Source organism: Athene cunicularia, assembly GCF_003259725.1.
Source record: "Athene cunicularia isolate RWA chromosome 2 unlocalized genomic scaffold, athCun1 chr2_part1, whole genome shotgun sequence".
Taxonomy (NCBI): domain Eukaryota; kingdom Metazoa; phylum Chordata; class Aves; order Strigiformes; family Strigidae; genus Athene; species Athene cunicularia.
The window spans coordinates 29632359-29651394 of NW_020799095.1; the positions used below are offsets into that span (position 1 = coordinate 29632359).

Below are 19036 nucleotides of genomic sequence, written 5' to 3' on the forward strand. Positions count from 1 at the left end.
GGGAGGAGGCAGTGGCGAGGGGGCCGCTGCCCGGCAGGCGCTGCCGCTGGGCCGAAGTCGCTTCTGGGGTGTCGGTCCCCGAGCGAGGTCTTGTGTCTGATTGTTTGTGTAAAGTTGTCTTCGCTTCATGGGGCTGATAACGAGGTACAGTACACCTCATCCCACTGGCCATCTCCAGACAAGTGTATTGTCTTGGCGAAAGATGGGAATAGACCCCGTTACACAGACCCCGTTCAGCTCAGTCAAGCAGGATTATTTTTTGTCATTCAGTGATTTTCATTTAAGAACCTATTTATTTAAAAATTTTCATGCTTATTCTTCTAAGTATTTTCCCTAAATATCCGTCTTACTCAACTTTTTTGAAGTGGAAAGAAAAATCTGCGCAGCCTTAGTAGTTGAAACCAAGAGCTTCACTCAACAGTCAGAATTGAGTATAACTGTTGAGCAGGTATTCTTTATTCGCAGCGCTGGGCAGCATTGGGAATCGCTCTACCACAAGTAGGTTTCAAAAAAAAAAAAGGTTTCAAAACATAAGTGGGTAGTGACTACAGAGGGTAGTTAGGAAAAAGTATAAATGAAATTATACACATTACCGTAAAATACAGGAAAAATGCAGGAAAAATAAAAGCTAGTAAAGCACAAGTGATGTCTAATGTTAAAAGTAAATGTCTTATTTTACAGGTCCCTGTACATTAGCAATTTCAAGTATACTTGTAGCAGCTTCCCTTCAGTAGTCTTACCTTCAGTACTCCTTTTTCTGTTAGTAGTAGATTAAAATTCAGCCTTGAAGAGATTCACCACTACTGTATCTAGATATCAGTGGATTGCTCCTGTGCAAGATTTTACAGTGGTTGCTTAAATTATAATTAAATGAGTATGTCAATACCAAGATTGTGTCTTCAGTGGTTTTGTTGGAATTTTTTTTTAAGGAATTTATTTTTTCAGTTGGTTTGACTTTTTTGTATGGTGTGTTTCTAAAACCACAAGTTGATTCTTAAGTACAAACACTGCAGTTTCTTAACAGTTAACTGAATCATTGATTTTAAATTAATTTTCTTCTTGATTTCTAAAGTATGGAGGAGCTCCGGGAGGACCAGCATTCCCTGAACAAGCTCAGGATCCTTTGTATGCTTATTTTGCTGCAGTAGCAGGGCAGGTAAACTTATAAAATGTTACTTATTTCTTGGAATTTTTTATTTATGGGGAATAATTTCTATATTAGCTTTTTGAAAGAGGAATGCATAATATTAGCAGTGAGGAAACTTCTTAAGTTTAAAAAAAAAAACAACAGCAGAATGGTTTTACTTAGCATATTTGCTATATATAGCTGTACAGATATACCGTGTAGCTATACACACAACAACGATACGGTTTGTAATAGATAGTATACACAGGGACTGTATAGTTACATTGAATGTTGTAACCGAATTGTGCCTCACATTTGGGTTGGGGAATGCTGTCAGCTTTGGGAGAAAAAAGCAGGAAACAATGAGAAGCATGGGCTGTGGAGATGGCCTGGCTAAGAGCGAGAAGTGCTAATAAGAGAGAGATGGCTACATGATCTTAATGGACTTAATAGACTCACAGTTGGGAAAGCAGTTGTGCCAATATTTGGGTTTTCTGGTAGGACAGAGTGATTGTTCTGTCAGAGGAAAAGGCATTCACAGTTGATTTAGGCCTTTCTTTTTTCTTCCTTGTCATTCTGCACTGCATTTTTGATCTCTTTACTGTAGTTTTGTGGCATATGTTGGTTTTGTATGATTATGGATGTTACTAGAAATAAGTAGTTCTTGAACTGCTGAGCTGAAGTTCTGTCTTTGCTGGCCATATGTGTAGCTACTTATTGCACACTTCTAGGGTGTGTGCAGATCTAAAGCTCTGCTCCACAGGTAGATGTAACCACAACATGAAAATTTGAATTCAGCAATATTAGCTGATGATTAAATTCCTAGTTTAAGACTGTAATTCGTGTTTTGTTCACTGTGCTATTCTTTTGAATTAATAATGCATCTTAGGGTCTGTATATTATTTCTTTAACATTACTTATGAAAATACGTAGACGGTGTATTTTTGTAGTAAAGGAGAATAGAATACTGGAATAACCTACACACAGTGTGAGGCAGGGAGCCCAAGCTAAATTCTGCTGAACATGCCGACAACTTGTCTGCCAGCTGAGATGCCTCTGCATCCAGGTGCCACTTGGATGTACACCAGGAATCAGCAGTGGAGCCAGTAACTGAGGCTGGAAGAATGAGTAAGCTCATTAAAGCTTACTAAAGAGCTAGGGAAGTAACAGCGAACAGCATCCAGCACTGTGGAGAGGAGATGGCAGGAGCTGGACTTCAGCATGGCATAGACTGTCCCCAGGCTTCTCAAGGCATGGTTACTGAAAGTGAGCTGAGGGGTGTGATTAAGTAGCATTTAAGGGTGCTTAATACTTTCTATTTGTAGAAATCATTCCTTATTGAAATAAAATGGGTAGCTTTTGAAATGCTATCCTTAGAACTGGAAGTCAGTTTCAGAGACTAGTGGCTGTGCAGAGGTAAAACCCCTGTAAGGAGACAGTGAAATGGAACAGCTAAATTACCAGTTCCGTGCAAGTCTGTAACACATCTAGCAGTTTTCAGTAAATACTTATTGTAGAATTAATAAAGTTTTTGGACATGGTTTGCTGCTTTCAATGTTGGTTTTATGCCAACATAATATATAAGCAATCTTGGAGCTTTCTATGAAGTAGTTTACAACTGAGATCCTGACTTAGATTTGAGGAATTAGTTTCCTTTGTTTACAGAAGAAAGTCAAAAGTATTGTTTAAAATCTTTATTATGTTAATTGAGTCTGTCTTTGTAGGAAGTAATAGTTTTAAGTCTGTTTGAAAAGCACCTATGCTTTGTCTACTTAAACTGCTTGAGTTCTACTTCAAGGGAAAAAAAAAAAAAGCTGAGCATATTTTTGGTAGTGTTAATCATGATTACAAATGGTGCTTTTAAAGTTATGTAGATCCTGCCTTGGTTTCAGGAGGCACAAGGGGTTTGAAGAAATTTGCTGCTTAATATACATGGCTATTGCAAATCTTTTAGTTTTCTTGTGAATTTAAATTTTAAAATATATCTGTATAGTTAGACTGATGGAGTAGATTGGAAGCAGTTTTGGGTTTAGATGCTATTAATTTTACATAGAATCCAAACATTGTTGCTTTGTTTTCAGACCTTGTCAAACATTATTTAACGTATTAACTACTATTTGTCCTATAAATAAGGATACTTCATTTCTGAAGTTACCTGGCTGTGCCATTCCCACCATGTCATTTAGTAGCATATCTCTGTTCTTGAGAAAAAAAAAGAAAAAAAAAAGAAAAAATGCTTACTGCATTTAAAAATTTTAGGAAAATGCTGAGGCAAATAAATTTGTTTCAAATTTAAAGCAACTCTCTTTTCACTATTTAATGCTTTACAAAAGTCACATATTTTTTTAAATCTACAGATACAATGCTCCTTCCTTGAATGAGGTTAAATGATATTTAGCTCTTTGTGAACCCAGCTTTATGTTGGGTGTGTGAGGAACGTGACCTCGAATTCCAGCTCCATTTTTGACAGCTCATTGCTTTCCATGAATTGGCAGTTGTTTTCTCTGTTTGGCCCTGAGCAGGATGTGTTGGAAATGAGTCATTTTTCAAACCATACAGATAGGTATCTCTTCTGGGTTTCCTTTGTTTTTCTTTCAAAGTTCTCCGATTTCTGGTTTTGTTTTTTCTGCTAACAACTTACTATTCCCACAAAACCCAGGGGGTTTTTTAGATTTGTAAGTCTTAATGCTGGCTTGAGAAGCGGGTATGTATGATCTGGCTTCCAGATTTCCTGCTGTAGCAGTGAGATCATAAACATAATCTAAAATGACTACAATATCCACTAAGCTGAAATTAGTACTTTAAGGAAAGCTGTCTTTCTCTTCAGAATTTTGTGTTGGTTTCTATGCAGCTGATTTACAAGTATATGCTACCATAATCTGTTGTGGGTTTGGTTGTGTTGGTTTTTTTAAAAGTTAAGTTTAGAGCAAACCTGCCAATCCTGTTCGTTCTTTAGTACATCGCTGATGAGAAAGCTAATGCATGTTGCAGAAATACCACCAATAAAGAAACATTATTACAGATACGAGTTATAAAAGGCAGTTTCGGTCATATAGCAGACAGGTAATCAGTTGTTTTTTGAAAGGGTAACTAATGCCACTGAAAAGGGAGTGGGTACTGGGAATAACCAGCCTGGGAGAGGTAATTAAAACAATAGCTGATACATCTTCTGTTATCGAAAGGATGGACAAATAGATGCTGATGAGCTACAGAGATGTCTCACCCAGTCAGGGATTGCAGGAGCATATAAACGTAAGTTAATGATTTAAATAAACCACAAAATCCCCCAATCCTAAAGCATACTAATTCTTCTGCCATCTACGAGAAAATGCTTATAGTTGTGCTTTCTGCTGAGGTGTTTTTTTTTTATTTGCATGGTAAATGGAATTTCTTTGCATATGGACTGCTCTGAAGCGTAAATTCTCTATATTCAGTTCTGTGCCTATAGGACTTACCTTCTCAGCCTCCCTAGTTCCCCACTGCTGAGCTGTGGAATTGAAAGGTTTTGTTTTGTAATGGACAGCCAATTCTTAAAAAGGTATTTTGCTTTGATGGGTGTTTTAAATTGCTTTAAAAAGGTGTTTTTAAATTGAGCTTTGATATTGACCAAAAATTTCTGTGGCAGGACTCCTCTGTTGGGATACCTAGTGTTCAAACTCAAGCTTCTATGAATAAAACTGGCTTGCTCAAGTGGTGTCAACGTTGAAATACAAATGACCACTTTGACTGAAAACCAAAACCTTTATGGATGGAGATAAGAGCAAATTAATTTTAAACACAAATTGAAATGCCTCCAGATTGTCTGCTGTCAGTTTTTCTAATGAGTAATGGTTAAAGGCTCTCATTTGGATCAAAATATGGTATGACTGTATACAGTGGAAACAGTTATGTATTATTTTATACATTATAATAAATTATCAGTGCATAATAAAAAGCAATTCAAAATTTTACATTTAAAACTGGAAATCATTCTAATTTACGTTTCCTTTTTCTAATTAAAACAGCTTTCAACTTAGAGACTTGCAGACTCATGATCTCAATGCTGGATGTATCCTTTATGATGAAATGTAAAAATTTTTGTGTTACGTAAGCAAAGATGAGAGGGTGCCAAAAATTTGGTGGAAAATTCTTTGTAATTCCCATTCAGCCCTTACGTGTCAAGTATTATGACTGGGGAACTCTTACTCATTTTACAGGATGAAATAATAATTCTAATAAATTAGGCTCTTGGTGACTGATCTTCTTACAGCAAGTGGTATCCCTTTAAGCCTAGGGGACTGTTTCTCCATCAAATGCGTGAAAGAGTCAGGTCTGGCAGCCCAGAACAGAGTTTTGTGCAAATTCTCGTTGTGCTTTTCAACTTGGACCATATTCTAATCCTTCCTAATGAATTAAACATCTGTACTACAGAGCTTGAATACAGTCTAAGTCCCCCTAAATCCTGTCCCTTGAATGAACCACGTTTGAGTATCTAATGGGATGGTGTATGGCCTTCAGCAGTAGAACCTATGGAAGACTTAGGTATACTGTGCAAGGTTGGAATCTTTGGAGTTTTTCAGTCAAAATTTAAATTTTCACATTCAAATGTTTTGCTGTTCAAAAATAAAAAAGCAGAAATGAAATTGGGAGGACCATTAGCTCACCTTGAACAAACCACTTGGAATGCAAAAGAACTGATATTATTCTAACAAAGTAATTTTTAATTTGCCATCTATTTTTATTTTGGATATGTATTTTATTGGTAACAATTACATTGTAGCAGGTAAAAGAGAAGTGTGTGCACTGTTAAATTCACAAAGAGCAAATAGGTTTCACTGAGAAGAAGTGGGGAGACCAAGCTCTCCGACCTTTGGGTTGGGTCGGTAGTATTATCTCTGTGCTGTGGGATGCTCTAGTTAGTTTTCTACCAAAAAAAATAATAGTAAAATATTGTTAATATTGACCTTCAAGAAAGAGTTTTTAACTAGAGATGATAAAAATGTAAATTTCCATTGAAGAGAGCTTTTTAACATTTTTTTAAGTTAAGAAACATTTTTCTTAGCTTTGGATTCAGAGGGATATGTCTGGCACACTGGGATTTAATGAGTTTAAAGAACTCTGGGCTGTGGTCAATGGCTGGAAGCAACACTTTCTAAGTTTTGACAACGATAGCAGTGGTACAGTAGATCGTCAAGAACTGGAGAAGGCCTTGATGAACATGGGTAAGTTGTGAAATGTTATTGCTTCTGAGACTGACTTATCCCATTTCCCGTTACCATTCTGCAGTAACTGACACATGATATTCCCAATTAAAAATGTGTTGGATTCTGTTAACTTGCCTGTCTTCTGAATATAGACTTTTTATTTTCAAATAGGGTTTAGACTGAGCCCACAGGCAGTGACTGCAATTACAAGGCGATACAGCACTCAAGGAAAGATTACATTTGATGATTATATTGCCTGCTGTGTTAAACTCAGAGCTCTCACTGGTATGTTGGATTAAACCCTTGTTGCTATCTTCCCCATAACAGATTGTTATTTAACAAAATCTGATTACTCACTTCAAGTTCAACTTTTACATACCACAAAATGAGTTTCTTTCAGTAGAGTTTACAGGCAAAACTGGAACGATTATAGATTATGATTTTGTAAATCCCCATTAAAAAAATGGACTTAAAACTGATGCAGGGTTTGTTCCAGAGACTAGAAGAGATGTTACCAAAATTGGGAAGCAGAACATAAGGGATTGTATATGATAAATATGAAAATTAAGAACCAAATCAACTAGGTTAGAAAGGACCTTGAAGATCATCCAGTCCAACCATTAACCTAACACTGACAGTTCCCAACTACACCATATCCCTCAGCGCTGTGTCGACCTGACTCTTAAACACCTCCAGGGATGGGGACTCCACCACCTCCCTGGGCAGCCCATTCCAACGCCTAACAACCCATTCTGTAAAGAAATGCTTCCTAATATCTAGTCTAAACCTTCCCTGGTGTAATTCGGGGCCATTACCTCTTGTCCTATTACTTGTTACGTGGTTAAAGAGGCTCTTAAAATAAGTCTTGGAATGAATTGCAGTGTTCTTCATGAGTTCTCATTTATGTGGCCTGCAGAATTTTTTTGAAAGTACAATGCATTTAAAAAAATTAACTGTAATTCTTCTTACCTGGTTCCTGTTTTATTTTCTTAATGCATTTTTGCAGAATGCTTTAGAAGAAGGGATACATCTCAGCAAGGTTTTGTGAACTTCCACTATGATGATGTAAGTGAACTTTAAAGAATCAGTTAAAATTACAGGGTAAAACTAAAGGAAAACTTAAAACTGAAGACACACATAATGAATTGAGTTTGTGCTTGTCTTCCCTGGATTATGGTGTTATCTGAGAGCACAGAGGTTCTGGGTTTTCTTGAGTATTTACTCACATATTTAGAGTTCTCTAAAACGTTGTTGTGCATTTTTGTCTGGACTTCTTACCAGCATGGTTCAAGAAATTATAAGAAGCTACGTTGCTTGCTAACATCACTCTCTGTAACTTTTCATTCTTTTTTGTTTTAAGGTTTGGTAGCCATTTTTCCCAGAAAAGGCTGGGGGAGGTATGGTGAGGACAGACAGAAATTGCATTCAGTCAGGTCTTGTCTTCTTGGCGGCATCTGTGCGGGAAAAGGAGAACACTAGATTCAAGTATTCCTGGGGTTTTTTTGTTGTTATTATGAAGGAGATGTTTTGTTTTGCCTAACTATTAGCTAATTTTCATATTTAGTTTCAAAGTTTTGTTGTTCATGGACTGAATTTGTTTACAGAAAAGGGTAGTGATAATGGGCATGTTAGGAGAAAAAATGAAAACTTGTTCTCTACCATTCATCTAATAAATGGTTATTCTATTTTCAGTTCATACAGTGTGTTATGAGCATCTGAATCAAAAGGAAGCAAGCTGTGGATGATCACAATTAACATTCCAGTTTGTGTTTTGCTTTGCCAAATCTTCCAGTGATTGTGTATCTCAGTATTGGAAATTGCATATTTTATGAAGGTATCACTTTACAAACTCACACTTTTTTCATTTTGGCAATGAATATAAACTACTCTTGTACTGTTGTCTTTAACTTCCAATCTGTGATATTAAAGATGTTTTTATTTTCATAAACTTGCAATTTACAATATATAACTTACTAAGTTCTTCTGTAATGATTACTTTTTTCCTGTGATTCACTAAAACCAGTTCCTGATGTGCAACTTACCTTTTTCTATCTTAAACAGTATCATGTGTATGACATAAGATGATATATATTCTTTTGTCTTTGACAGCATATGACAGATGTACAAACTGAAAGAGCTTTTGGAGTGGTCATTTTACACTGATCTGTTAGTAAATGAGTAAGTTTGAGTTGCTTATTTTGACAGCTAGTAATATTCAAGATTAATTCTGTGACACCATACAGTGAGTGTAAGACTGCCTGTTAGAACTTCTCTTAGCAGGGATTCGACAAAACATAGCAGAGAACTATTCTAGCAGTGTGCTCTTGTACAGGGGGCTTTTGTTCCAGTAAGATTCTTGCTCTTGTTTTGTGTCACTATATAAAACGTTTTTAAACATACAAAAACTACGCTGTGTCAATTTATACATTAACTTTTCCTTTAATAACAGACTTCTAAGCTGCCAGACCTCAGTTGCATGGAAATTGATGTTTCTACCGTCTCCTCCACTTTAAACCCTAAGAAGTAGCCTTCCTGCCTCTATACACTATTTGACATACAAGGGGCAAAACCCACTGAGAAAAATTCTTGCTAGGTTACTATTTCAGATCACGGCAGTAATTACCAATGCTGTAGAATTTACTTGAAAGCAGATACAGAGGGGCAAGACTTTTTTGCCTGAGATCTTTCAGGGAAAAAAAGTTTTGTTTGGTGGGATTTTTTTGTGGTTTTGTTGTTTGGTTTTTTTTTGAGAAGGTTGACATTGTATGGGAAGAGGGAGCAGCACAACTGTCTAGAGGTAGTTCAAACTTTTTTCCAATGAAATAAGTTAATGAAACTTTTGTTAATTTTGGTCACTTCTACCTACCACGGAGCAGTGATAGGTAGATTCTTTTGCTAGCCTTGTAAATGCAAAGAACGGTAAGAGGAGTATATTTCTTATATTAATGGTTTTGAGCACTTTTGGGGAGGAACCTTTGTACTAAGGAATGAAAGCAAAACTATAGGGTGTGTGTATACATAGATGCCTGTGTGTGTATGTCACTGGACAAACAACAGCAATAATCGTCAAAGCAGAAATCTTGCTTGAAGACACTATTTTATACCCTAGCTTGCTAAGCATACTGTAAAATCCAGGTCTCGAGTTTCTGGGCTGTAAATTCAAAGCTGGCTGGTCTCACCCAAAGAAGCAACTACTACTTACTACTTAAATTCAGAATCCTTTGTGTATCACTTGTAGTTTCATATTGGAAGCTTCTTTCTGCCTTCAAAAATGAATTTTAAAGGCATAGACATGATTATACTTCCACATTCTGATAATTGTACATGGTCCTGTTGCACATAAAGTTGGGAAACAGACATGGGATGCTACAGAAAAGCACTTCTGACATAATGACCGAAGTCCGTAAAGGCTTGTGCTGTAGCCAGCATAAGTTCTGGTGCTGTTCAAAACTCTGATAGCCTACAAGGTTAGTAGGGGTATAAAGCAAAGTCTGTTCTTGTAGGGTTTTGATTATTCCACTGTTAATTTTACCCTATAGCTGATGAGACATCTTTAACAAAATGCTCGTTATCCACTCAACTTTTCCTTTATACTTTTGTTTAATTGTATTTCTGGTCTTGTACTGGGTTTGACTGGGATGGAATTTTCTTTATAGTGGCCTATACATAGGCTGCTGCGTTTTAGATTTGTGACTAAACCAGCATTGATTACACGAGTGTTTCAGCTGTTGCTGGGCAGTGTTTGCACAGCATCAGGGGCTCCATTTCTCACTCTGCACCCAGTTTGTAGGCTGGGGGGAGGCAGGAGGCTGGGAGGGAACATGCAGCGGACCAAAGGGAGAGTGTACGCTAAGGTCAAGCTCAGCAACAGACCTGGGGCAGGGCTGGGCAAGTCTCCAAAGTAGGTGTTGCCTGGGGAATGGTTGGGCACAGGGCTGCTGGTGGGAGGTGCTGTGTGAGTGCCTGTGCGGGGTTTTTTCCCCTCTTCCAATTCTCTACCTGCCACAGGCCCGAAACTACTAATGAAAGTAAACATCAGACAATAATGAACATTCTTGTAGATAAGTAAAATTTACTAAATGATCTGAGACACCCCCCTCCCTGCAGTTCCACACTCCTATACAGGTCTGAAGTTATGTGATAAATAAATAATTAGAATTATTGCCAAAAGAATATGTGGTATTAAAATTGCACCTACAAATAAAAGCTTAGCTTCCATACTTTTTTTATTTTTTTAATTTTTTTTTTAATGAAGCATAATAGTTGCCTGGAGCAATGAAAGAAGAGGACCAATAACAAACACACTTAAGTTTGACTCAATTTATTTTCTCAGGCTGAATTGCTGTTTTAGCACTGACCAGCTACTGGGCAGTGAAATGGTGTGAGAACAAGAAGCGTGAACCAGTAGGGTTTTCTTCAGGGATCTTGTAATCACGAAACAGAGAAAACTGTAAAACAAATTGCTCCAAAACAAGGAATAAATTCTAGCTCACCCAAGAAAGAATTGCATTTTGTTCTCCGTAAGTGTTTAAAAAAATCCATGGTATTCACAGAATGATAAGATACATCATCTTTCATCTTTACACATAAACACTAAGAATCTGCTGTCATGTAACTAAAGAAACCCACTTGAAAACAACATAAAACGTGAAACATATGTAAAAGTTGCTTTCCCATTAAGAGTAGAATCAGTAAGTTACCTGCTTGAGACTAACAGTTACCTATAACTCAGAATTAAAGGCTTTTCTTACCCACAAGGTGTACTGGGAAGGATGCTTATATGATGTTAAGTGGGACGATCGCTCTTGACCTTTGTGCAAACAATTGGGCATGGTTTAGAGTGTAGATTTTTTTCTAGGTTTCCTCCAGACATACTAAGGAACAGGAATTTTAGACTTGCCTTGAGAACAGTAAAACTCTAAGACAACGCTTGGGAAGCTCACAGGATCACTGTCAACCCTGGAATTGGAAAAAATACTCTGTATTCTATTATTAGCCATTAGCCTTTTTTTTTTTTTCCCATGCGTGTAGTGTCTTTTTTTTTGTTTGTTTTACAGAGACACATAAAACAGGAAGTGCTAAATACAAGGACTTCTGAGAACAAAACACGCACAACAGTCTTTGTCATTGAAAGTCACTTTACTGATGTTACAATATGTTAGTAACATTGAAAACCACAGGCATTTGTATTAAATACTCTCATAGAAGTGGATACTGTGATGCTGTTATTAAAAGTGAGCAGGAATTTAGAACCCCGAATTACAATGATTTAATTTATAAAAAGCAACATTTTGTTTACCTACATGAAAGCCAGATTCATTCAACAGCCCAATGCCTGTAATGTTTATGACAAAAATATCACACTCGAAGCTAGAAAGTAATAAATTGTGATGCTTCATTTTGGTGTTTGTCAAAATCTTACATTTTTACTACATCAGGCATGTTCTTTAAAGGATTTTAACTAGCAAAGACAACAATATGGTATAGATTGGTTGCTTTTGCTAATACTAGTCCAGCCCCAGTGGTGAAGCATGATTCTCCTTGCCTCTCTAAATGTTTTACCAAGACAGGCTAGTATGAGTGAAAAAACAGATAGCTTTTTTTACAGCGATGCTGAAGATAAACATTAGCACAAAATGAAGCTGGCAGAGCCAATTGGTATATATCACCCCAAAAGCTTTGCTGAAAGAATGGGTCATAATGTAAATAGTGTTTTTTCCAACAATTTTAAAATTCTGTAATGCTTTGCTATTCTGAAAAAAATAGTTTGCATTTATGCAACAATAAAAATAAGTACTGTATTCTATATAAAACACTACCTATTGTATATATCTTTACCCTTAAGAAAAAAAAAATCAGGTTATATATTCACAGTTTGAATATGTTCTGGACTGTATTTCCAAGCATAAAATATGCAGAGTCTCTACACAGGCAGTGAGCAGGAATCCTTGTACCAATAACCAAAATAAATCAGCATTTACTGTTATACAGAGCCTTACAATATTGCATGATTAGCTCCTAGCACCACTATACTTACAAGGTCAGTCAGGCCTATATACAGAATTTCTAACATGGTTGTAAAAATAGATTTTTCCATGCTAAAGTTAGAATATGTAAGGTCTTAAGGCCTCATGTTAAGATTTTCTTTAAACAAAAATTTATTTTTTTAGAATACAGAAACAGAAAACAATTAGCTTGTTGCTTTGACATTTTATGTTCTAGTATTAAAAATAGCGTAAGACACCTATACTTCTTCCTTAGAGAATGTGGGGTTTTTTAAATGCTCTGCACTTGTTTTCCCCAACCTGTCTCATCTCATTCTGAGATATATTGCAATTATGGCCCATCTACATAGCAAAAGTTTTTAAACAATTTAAAGCTGGCTAAGCTAAAGTGATTTTGAAACTGGTGGATTGTATTTAAGAGAACTAAAACCGCCAGACAGTGAGCCAATGTTGAAGTCAGGTACAAAGTTTCTCAAGTGTGAGCAAGTCACCACATTTCTATGTTCTGAACTTATTTTTACTGCTTGTTTTGGTCACTGAGCTGAGATAGCATATTAGCATTGACTGTTGTAGTGCTTCTCTAAATATAAAACTGCTGTGAAATGACAGGATACCACATGCTGGGTGTATAAGCTACTGTTTCCAAAGCTTTAGTTTACATCAGCATCCATACCGGAGGCACAAGAAATGTTTTTCATGGGCTGACTTGGAGAATACTCAGGTCGAAGGAGTTTTTTTAGAGTAGATGATAGAGACTATTACTTCCTGTTTCTGGTGAAATCACACTTCAAAGAGCCCTATCTGCATTGCAGCTACATCTGCAGTCAATTTCACCATTCCCTTTTTTCCTGCTCTGTTGGGATAATAGTTACGTGCACACAGGAACATGATGCCACCATGCAGTCAGTCACAGGATGACAGGCTGTACATATGTGTGCAGTTCATTCATATTTGTCTTCAGGAAGTCCGATCAAAGTCAAATCCCATACTGATAAATGTCATATGGTTTGGAAGCCATGCAAATAGTGGGTCACCAGCTCAGCAGTCTGATGGATAATCCATTCTGGGCTAAAAAACTGGCTTTGGAGACCACAATTCTAAAGCTTTTAAAAATAAGGTAAATAATCTCACATTGTGGTCCGTAACAGTGGCCCAAACAGTCTGCTAATGATAAAGATACTCAAGTGACAGAATGGATGATCCTCAGACTTGGAGAAAGAGAAACAGGACACAGCACAGCTTTTAGGTTCACAGACCCAGTGATTAAAGAGGCTTAGCCTTGAACAGTGCTAGAGGGTGAGAAAGACACAGGATGGCTGAGCCACCAAACACCTGTATCAGTTGTTGTGGTTTAAACCCAGTCGGCAACTAAGCACCACAGAGCCACTTGCTCACTCCCCCCTTCAGCAGAATGGAGGAACAGAACTGGAAGGATAAAAGTGAGAAGAAAACTCATTGGTTGATACAAGAACAGTTTTAATAATTGACATAAAATAATAATAGTAATGATAATAGTAATTATAAAAATTTTAATGAAAAGGGAAATAACAGGGATAAATAAAATCCAGGACAGACAAGTGATGCAATTGAAAACAACTGCTCACCACCAACCGACTGGTGCCCAGACAGTCCCCGGGCAGTGGCCCCCTGCCAAACTTCCCCCTGCTTTTATTGCTGAACATTATGTCATACGGTGCGGGATATCCCTTTGTTCAGTTCGGGTCAGCTGTCCCAGCTGTGTCCCTTCCCAACTCCTTGTGCACCCCCAGCCTGCTCACTGGTGGGGTGGACAGCTACTATGGAGAAGATTAACTCTACCCCAGCCAAAACCAGCACACCAGGGCAAACTGCACATGCGACATGAGGCACTGGAAAGACCCCATCCAGGACATCATGTGGAAAGGTGATCAACTTAGCAGCTTTCTGATCTTAGCCAATTAACACAAGAGGCTGCTAGTGGATGTAATTATAATTCATGGAAATGCTTTTCAGTAGGAGTAGAAAGGGCCTGGAAGGGAACAGAGTTTGCTGTTTTACACTGCAGTGCGATAATTTTGCTTACAACAGCGAGGTATGGGATTCGATGACAGAGCAAGTCCTAAGAGCTAACTTGTTATCCCATAGGACTGTGGAATCTCATCCTTTCACCTATCCATTAATTAATTCATTAATGAAATGACTGCAAATATGTTCAAAATTTGTAGTGTATGCATGCCTGTAATAGTGTATGCACCTATTCTTAGCTCTGGTTTTGAAAATGGTTGACACATTGGTGCTGACACGACCACTCAGTTCATTTAAAACCAGCAACAGGGATTCAGGTAAGAAGACTTCAGTACAGTATCTACTGACATAGTTTCTCTCTGATTTTAATTCAGGCTATAGCTCAAAGGTCCATTTGTTCATTAGCACAATCAAAATTATCTAATGAGTGCATCATCTTAGCAAGTTCAACATCTTATAAATCAAGAACTCTTAAATCATTTGGAATTAGCTATCCTCAAAGTCAAGTCACACTTCAAATCAGGTAACCAGCATGTAGTGACTTAAGTTCACAACTTAAGGAAAGATATGCTGTATAAAATTAACAACCTCCTTAAAACTCCTATTTAAAATAATACTATATGTAAATTATCAATCACAACCATGTCTGGTATATTGCCTGAGTATATTCACCAAAAGTCTACAGTATGGATTACTGAAATTCTTATGTCAACAAATTCAGAATTAGCAGGTAAATTATTACATGTTAACCTGTGGCATCACTGTGTAGCATTATTATTTGGACACAATCTCTGTTTTCCAGTCTCCATCAGTTCGTCATATTAATTTTATTTTAAATTATACAAGATTCTTCTCCCACATTGAAATACATAACACTAACTTAAGTATAGCTCATCCTGGAGGTCCTATGTTTGTGTGGACAGTTACTTCTGTTTGAGAAGAACTGATAACCTCCCACTTCAACAGGCATCTACAGCATAGCTGGAAATAACTATTTCATTTATTAAAATAAAAACCAAAATAAAAGCATGAGTCTCAGTGAGTCAAAATGACTGAAGTATCTTACTGACAATACAAGTACTCTATTTTAGACTGGATGAGGTATTATGCGGCAATTTATATTGCTATTGCCAGTGTAACTGCAGTGGATAAAAATATTTTTAATCTTCAAAATTATTAATCTGGAAGCTTTCCATAATACACAGTACATTTTAAGAGTAGGAACCCACATAATGTAAGCAAACAACTTCTCTCTTTGACCTTCACTGGCTTTGGAGGCTCACACAGCCCTGCCAGTTCAAGTTTTGTGCAGTGACAAGGCCTCCAAGTTACCAGCCTGATGCAAAATTATCTGCAGAAGAATTCTGCAAAAAACCCAAGTCCTGTGATGTTCTCACTCTAGACCATCAAAGTGAAAGTCAATATTTATTTAACTTAAACTTAGTGCTCATAATTAGACTTCCAGTCACTACATATCTCCAAATGTGAAAACTACTGTTAAAAGTTACACTACACACATAAGTGTATCATCATATGCCACAAATGAATTATACCAAAACAAGAGAGAAGCTGAAAGTACATACTACATTGAAAATACAGTCAGGAGAGCCATTTGTCTGCAGAACAAGAAGCTATGAACATAACACAACCAACCAGTCTGTTATATCCAGTTCTGTCTGCCAAATCTTGCTGCTTCTTGATAAGGCAAAATCAAAAGGGAAGAGTAACCAGTGGTAAACATAAAATATGCACAGAAATCTAAAAGGATTGTTCAAAATTACATGCCAGTTTGTATCCAAAGTACCATAAAAGGCACACGATGAACAGTCCAGTTACTAAAGACAAGATACTAATACGGAAGGGAAAAATAGATTCCAGGCAACAGAGTAACACAGTGGCTACTGGGTTAGCATGATGTGCTAATGTGGGTGAACTCCTTGAGGGTCCTGCTCTAAGTCCAGTGAGCTCAGTAAAACACATTGATTTCAAGTGATTATGGCTCAGACCCTAATTTCATGAGCTACACGCTACCAACTATCTTTAATCCAGTTACCTACACTCAAATCTTTGCAAAAAGCATTTTTCAGTGCTGACAGATATTTACTCTTCACAAAAGTGAAGAATCTTTTCCCCAAACAATTAAAAGTGACTGGCTCCTTTCAGATGGTCTGTCTGCATCCACTTGCACTCACTCACATTTGCCTTTCTCCAAAATACTTACCAGAACCTGTCGACTGTGAAGGAAAATCATTTGAATGACAAGGCCAATCTTTTGTCATAATCCAACATACAGCCTAATCATAAAATATAGTGCTTTTAAAAATCTTACATACTTTACAGTTGCTGACATCTTTAAACATCTCTTAATTTAATCTTACATATATTTGACTTTATTGAGAGACTTAAAAAAATATATCAAAAGGCTGCAAGTGTTGGGTTCACTTATTGAAGGAAATACATGAAAGAGGTAGAAGATTCAGAAACACCGCAGATGTTCCTATTACAATAATATCTAATTGATCATACGACTGTTGGACAAGGTATTCAACTGCACCACACAGAATTGGGTGTTTTATTCTGCAATGGTACTACCTGAAGCAAATAACTAGTCAATTTTGGAAAGCTGGTACATTATCAACTGATTTAATATGGTCCAGTTTCTTACTGACTGATAATTCCCAATCGAAAGACATTAGTTTTACAACAACGTTTAGAAGTCTCAGGTGTTAGAAGTCTAACCATCCACTGATACACAAGATTAGCATCTCCAAGATAAAGGGTTTGTTCCCTCCCACCCCAGATTTTTAGGCTAAACTCACTTGTACTCAGCTTAATACCCCCAAAAATTGTCAAGTGGGCTTCAGGGGCAGCAAACATAGTTTTCAAGCACATGATAAAGGTGATTCCAGTAACAAATAAAAATTAAAAGACAGCAATGAAACCGACCACTTGCCCAGCATTGTTATTATCTAGTGCAGTGAAATCGTTATGCTTCTCGTAAGGTACACCTTGCTATCTAAAACAGTGTCTGAAATGCTCTATCAAAAATACACAGCAACTCTAACCAGAAGGACTTCACATCACCACATCCTGAATTGACTAGAAGTATTCCCAAATGTCCAGTAAATTTGGGCTGCACATTACTTAAATACTCTGTTGTCTGCCAAATCATTCTTGATTACACCCGTGAGAGGATACACTGGTCATCTCATTGAACAACGTAATTTTGGCTGCTTCCTCTTACATTAAGACAAAGTGCTGCTGTACTGGTTTCTGCAGTCTACCATACTACTGAGATTGTCAAGACAGTATATGATACTGAAAAGATAGTACAGATTTTGGTCAAACACCAGTTTCTGAGAGACACAGTTTTACAGTACTGTACTTTCTGTATTTCCAAAGTTGTCTGCTCATAATATTAGAAAATTTGAAGTGTGATGATGTTAGTCATGACTGTTTCTTTAGGCATTTGGCAAAATACACTTATGTATAACTGCTATTTTTGACATTATCAAATGTTTACATATATACAATCCATATATTGAGATTATAAACACGTAAGGTAAAAAAAAAAAAGATATAATCCTTGCTTGTTTGACGTTTGTGTCAAATAGTTGCCTTTCAAAGCTTGACATCCTGTCACAAAAAAATCCTATATTTCTTACTCCTGCATGCTAATTTCTACTACAGTATGTTGTTTATCCCTTACATGTGGAAAGTAAAGAACACGAGGTTCATGCATACAGCATACAAGTTTACATCAGCTGGGCTCTCCGGGAGGCGTGTTCCCAGTTCCACTCTGGTCTGACTCGGGACTGCACTAAACCAGAGAAAAACCTCTCTTATGCGGGACTGGCAAATGGACTGCAGTTGGGATTCTAGGTAAGTGTATCTGTCATCATGCGGAATAGCCTTGTCATGTCCGGGCTAATTATCCCCTGTTAATTTCTGATTTTGGTTATTCATCAAATCCATAAAATCCTAGTCAACAAAAAAGAAAGAAAATAAAAGGCTGCTTTTTTCCCTTCCAGAGGAGAGGAGGTTCTCACTGTGATCACGGGCATCTCTGTTGATCTTTCAAATTGTCTGAAGAGCAGATGAATGTGCAATGACTCAGAGATGCTGAGTTTCTATAAAATTCGAAGTAAACAGTTCTGATGTCACCCCAGGAAAACAGTGCAGCTAAATGGACGTCTCCCATAGCTGGAAAGGGGGAAAAGGAACACAAAGACACACTGAGCACCAAGATAAAACAGGCTGTTACCCAAACTGTGTGAGGAGCTTGTTTGGGGACCTGCATCTACATCACTTGGGTCGTGAAGGCTAAGCTCTTGGTCTTCTCACAGCCTCTGGTATCTGTTCAGACCACAGACAGCAGCCTCAAGCATTTCAGCATGACTTGCAGCCAGCATAGTCAATGTCCACAGCTGGGAGTGTGGAGAGTTTGAAGGAAAAATGTCCATGTGGCATCAACTTCGTATTAGACAGCTTTTGCCTTACAGTCACGCTAACTAACATTAGTGTAATTTCCCATTCTCTTCTGCCTAACTCTGCTCAGGGCAGCATGAATTTCTGCTATGGGTTTGAGCTGGCACTGAGGCAGCTCCAGGGCTGAAAAACGTCAGTGCAGCCCTTTCTCCAAGCTGCTCTGCTCCACATGTGCCTGGGAGACCCTGTGCTGCCCCTCACACAACTTTCTGCCCCAAGCAGGATGTGGG

The 19036-nt window shown here is 37.5% G+C and overlaps 2 protein-coding genes across 2 annotated transcripts in view; one reads left to right on the top strand and one right to left on the bottom strand.

Moving 5' to 3' along the window:
• Positions 1 to 8293, top strand: part of SRI (sorcin) — an 8713-nt gene extending 420 nt beyond the window's left edge. The window contains exons 2-8 of the mRNA XM_026843587.1: positions 1073 to 1156; positions 4309 to 4378; positions 5131 to 5174; positions 6180 to 6327; positions 6481 to 6594; positions 7316 to 7374; positions 8002 to 8293. Coding sequence (XP_026699388.1) covers positions 1073 to 1156; positions 4309 to 4378; positions 5131 to 5174; positions 6180 to 6327; positions 6481 to 6594; positions 7316 to 7374; positions 8002 to 8028 — 546 coding nt within the window. The 3' untranslated portion in view covers positions 8029 to 8293. The remainder of the gene's footprint in view (positions 1 to 1072; positions 1157 to 4308; positions 4379 to 5130; positions 5175 to 6179; positions 6328 to 6480; positions 6595 to 7315; positions 7375 to 8001) is intronic.
• A 1989-nt stretch (positions 8294 to 10282) lies between these two features.
• Positions 10283 to 19036, bottom strand: part of ADAM22 (ADAM metallopeptidase domain 22) — a 79039-nt gene continuing 70285 nt past the window's right edge. Inside the window, exon 29 of the mRNA XM_026843586.1 lies at positions 10283 to 18521. Within this exon, the coding sequence (XP_026699387.1) occupies positions 18501 to 18521 (21 nt within the window). The 3' untranslated portion in view covers positions 10283 to 18500. The remainder of the gene's footprint in view (positions 18522 to 19036) is intronic.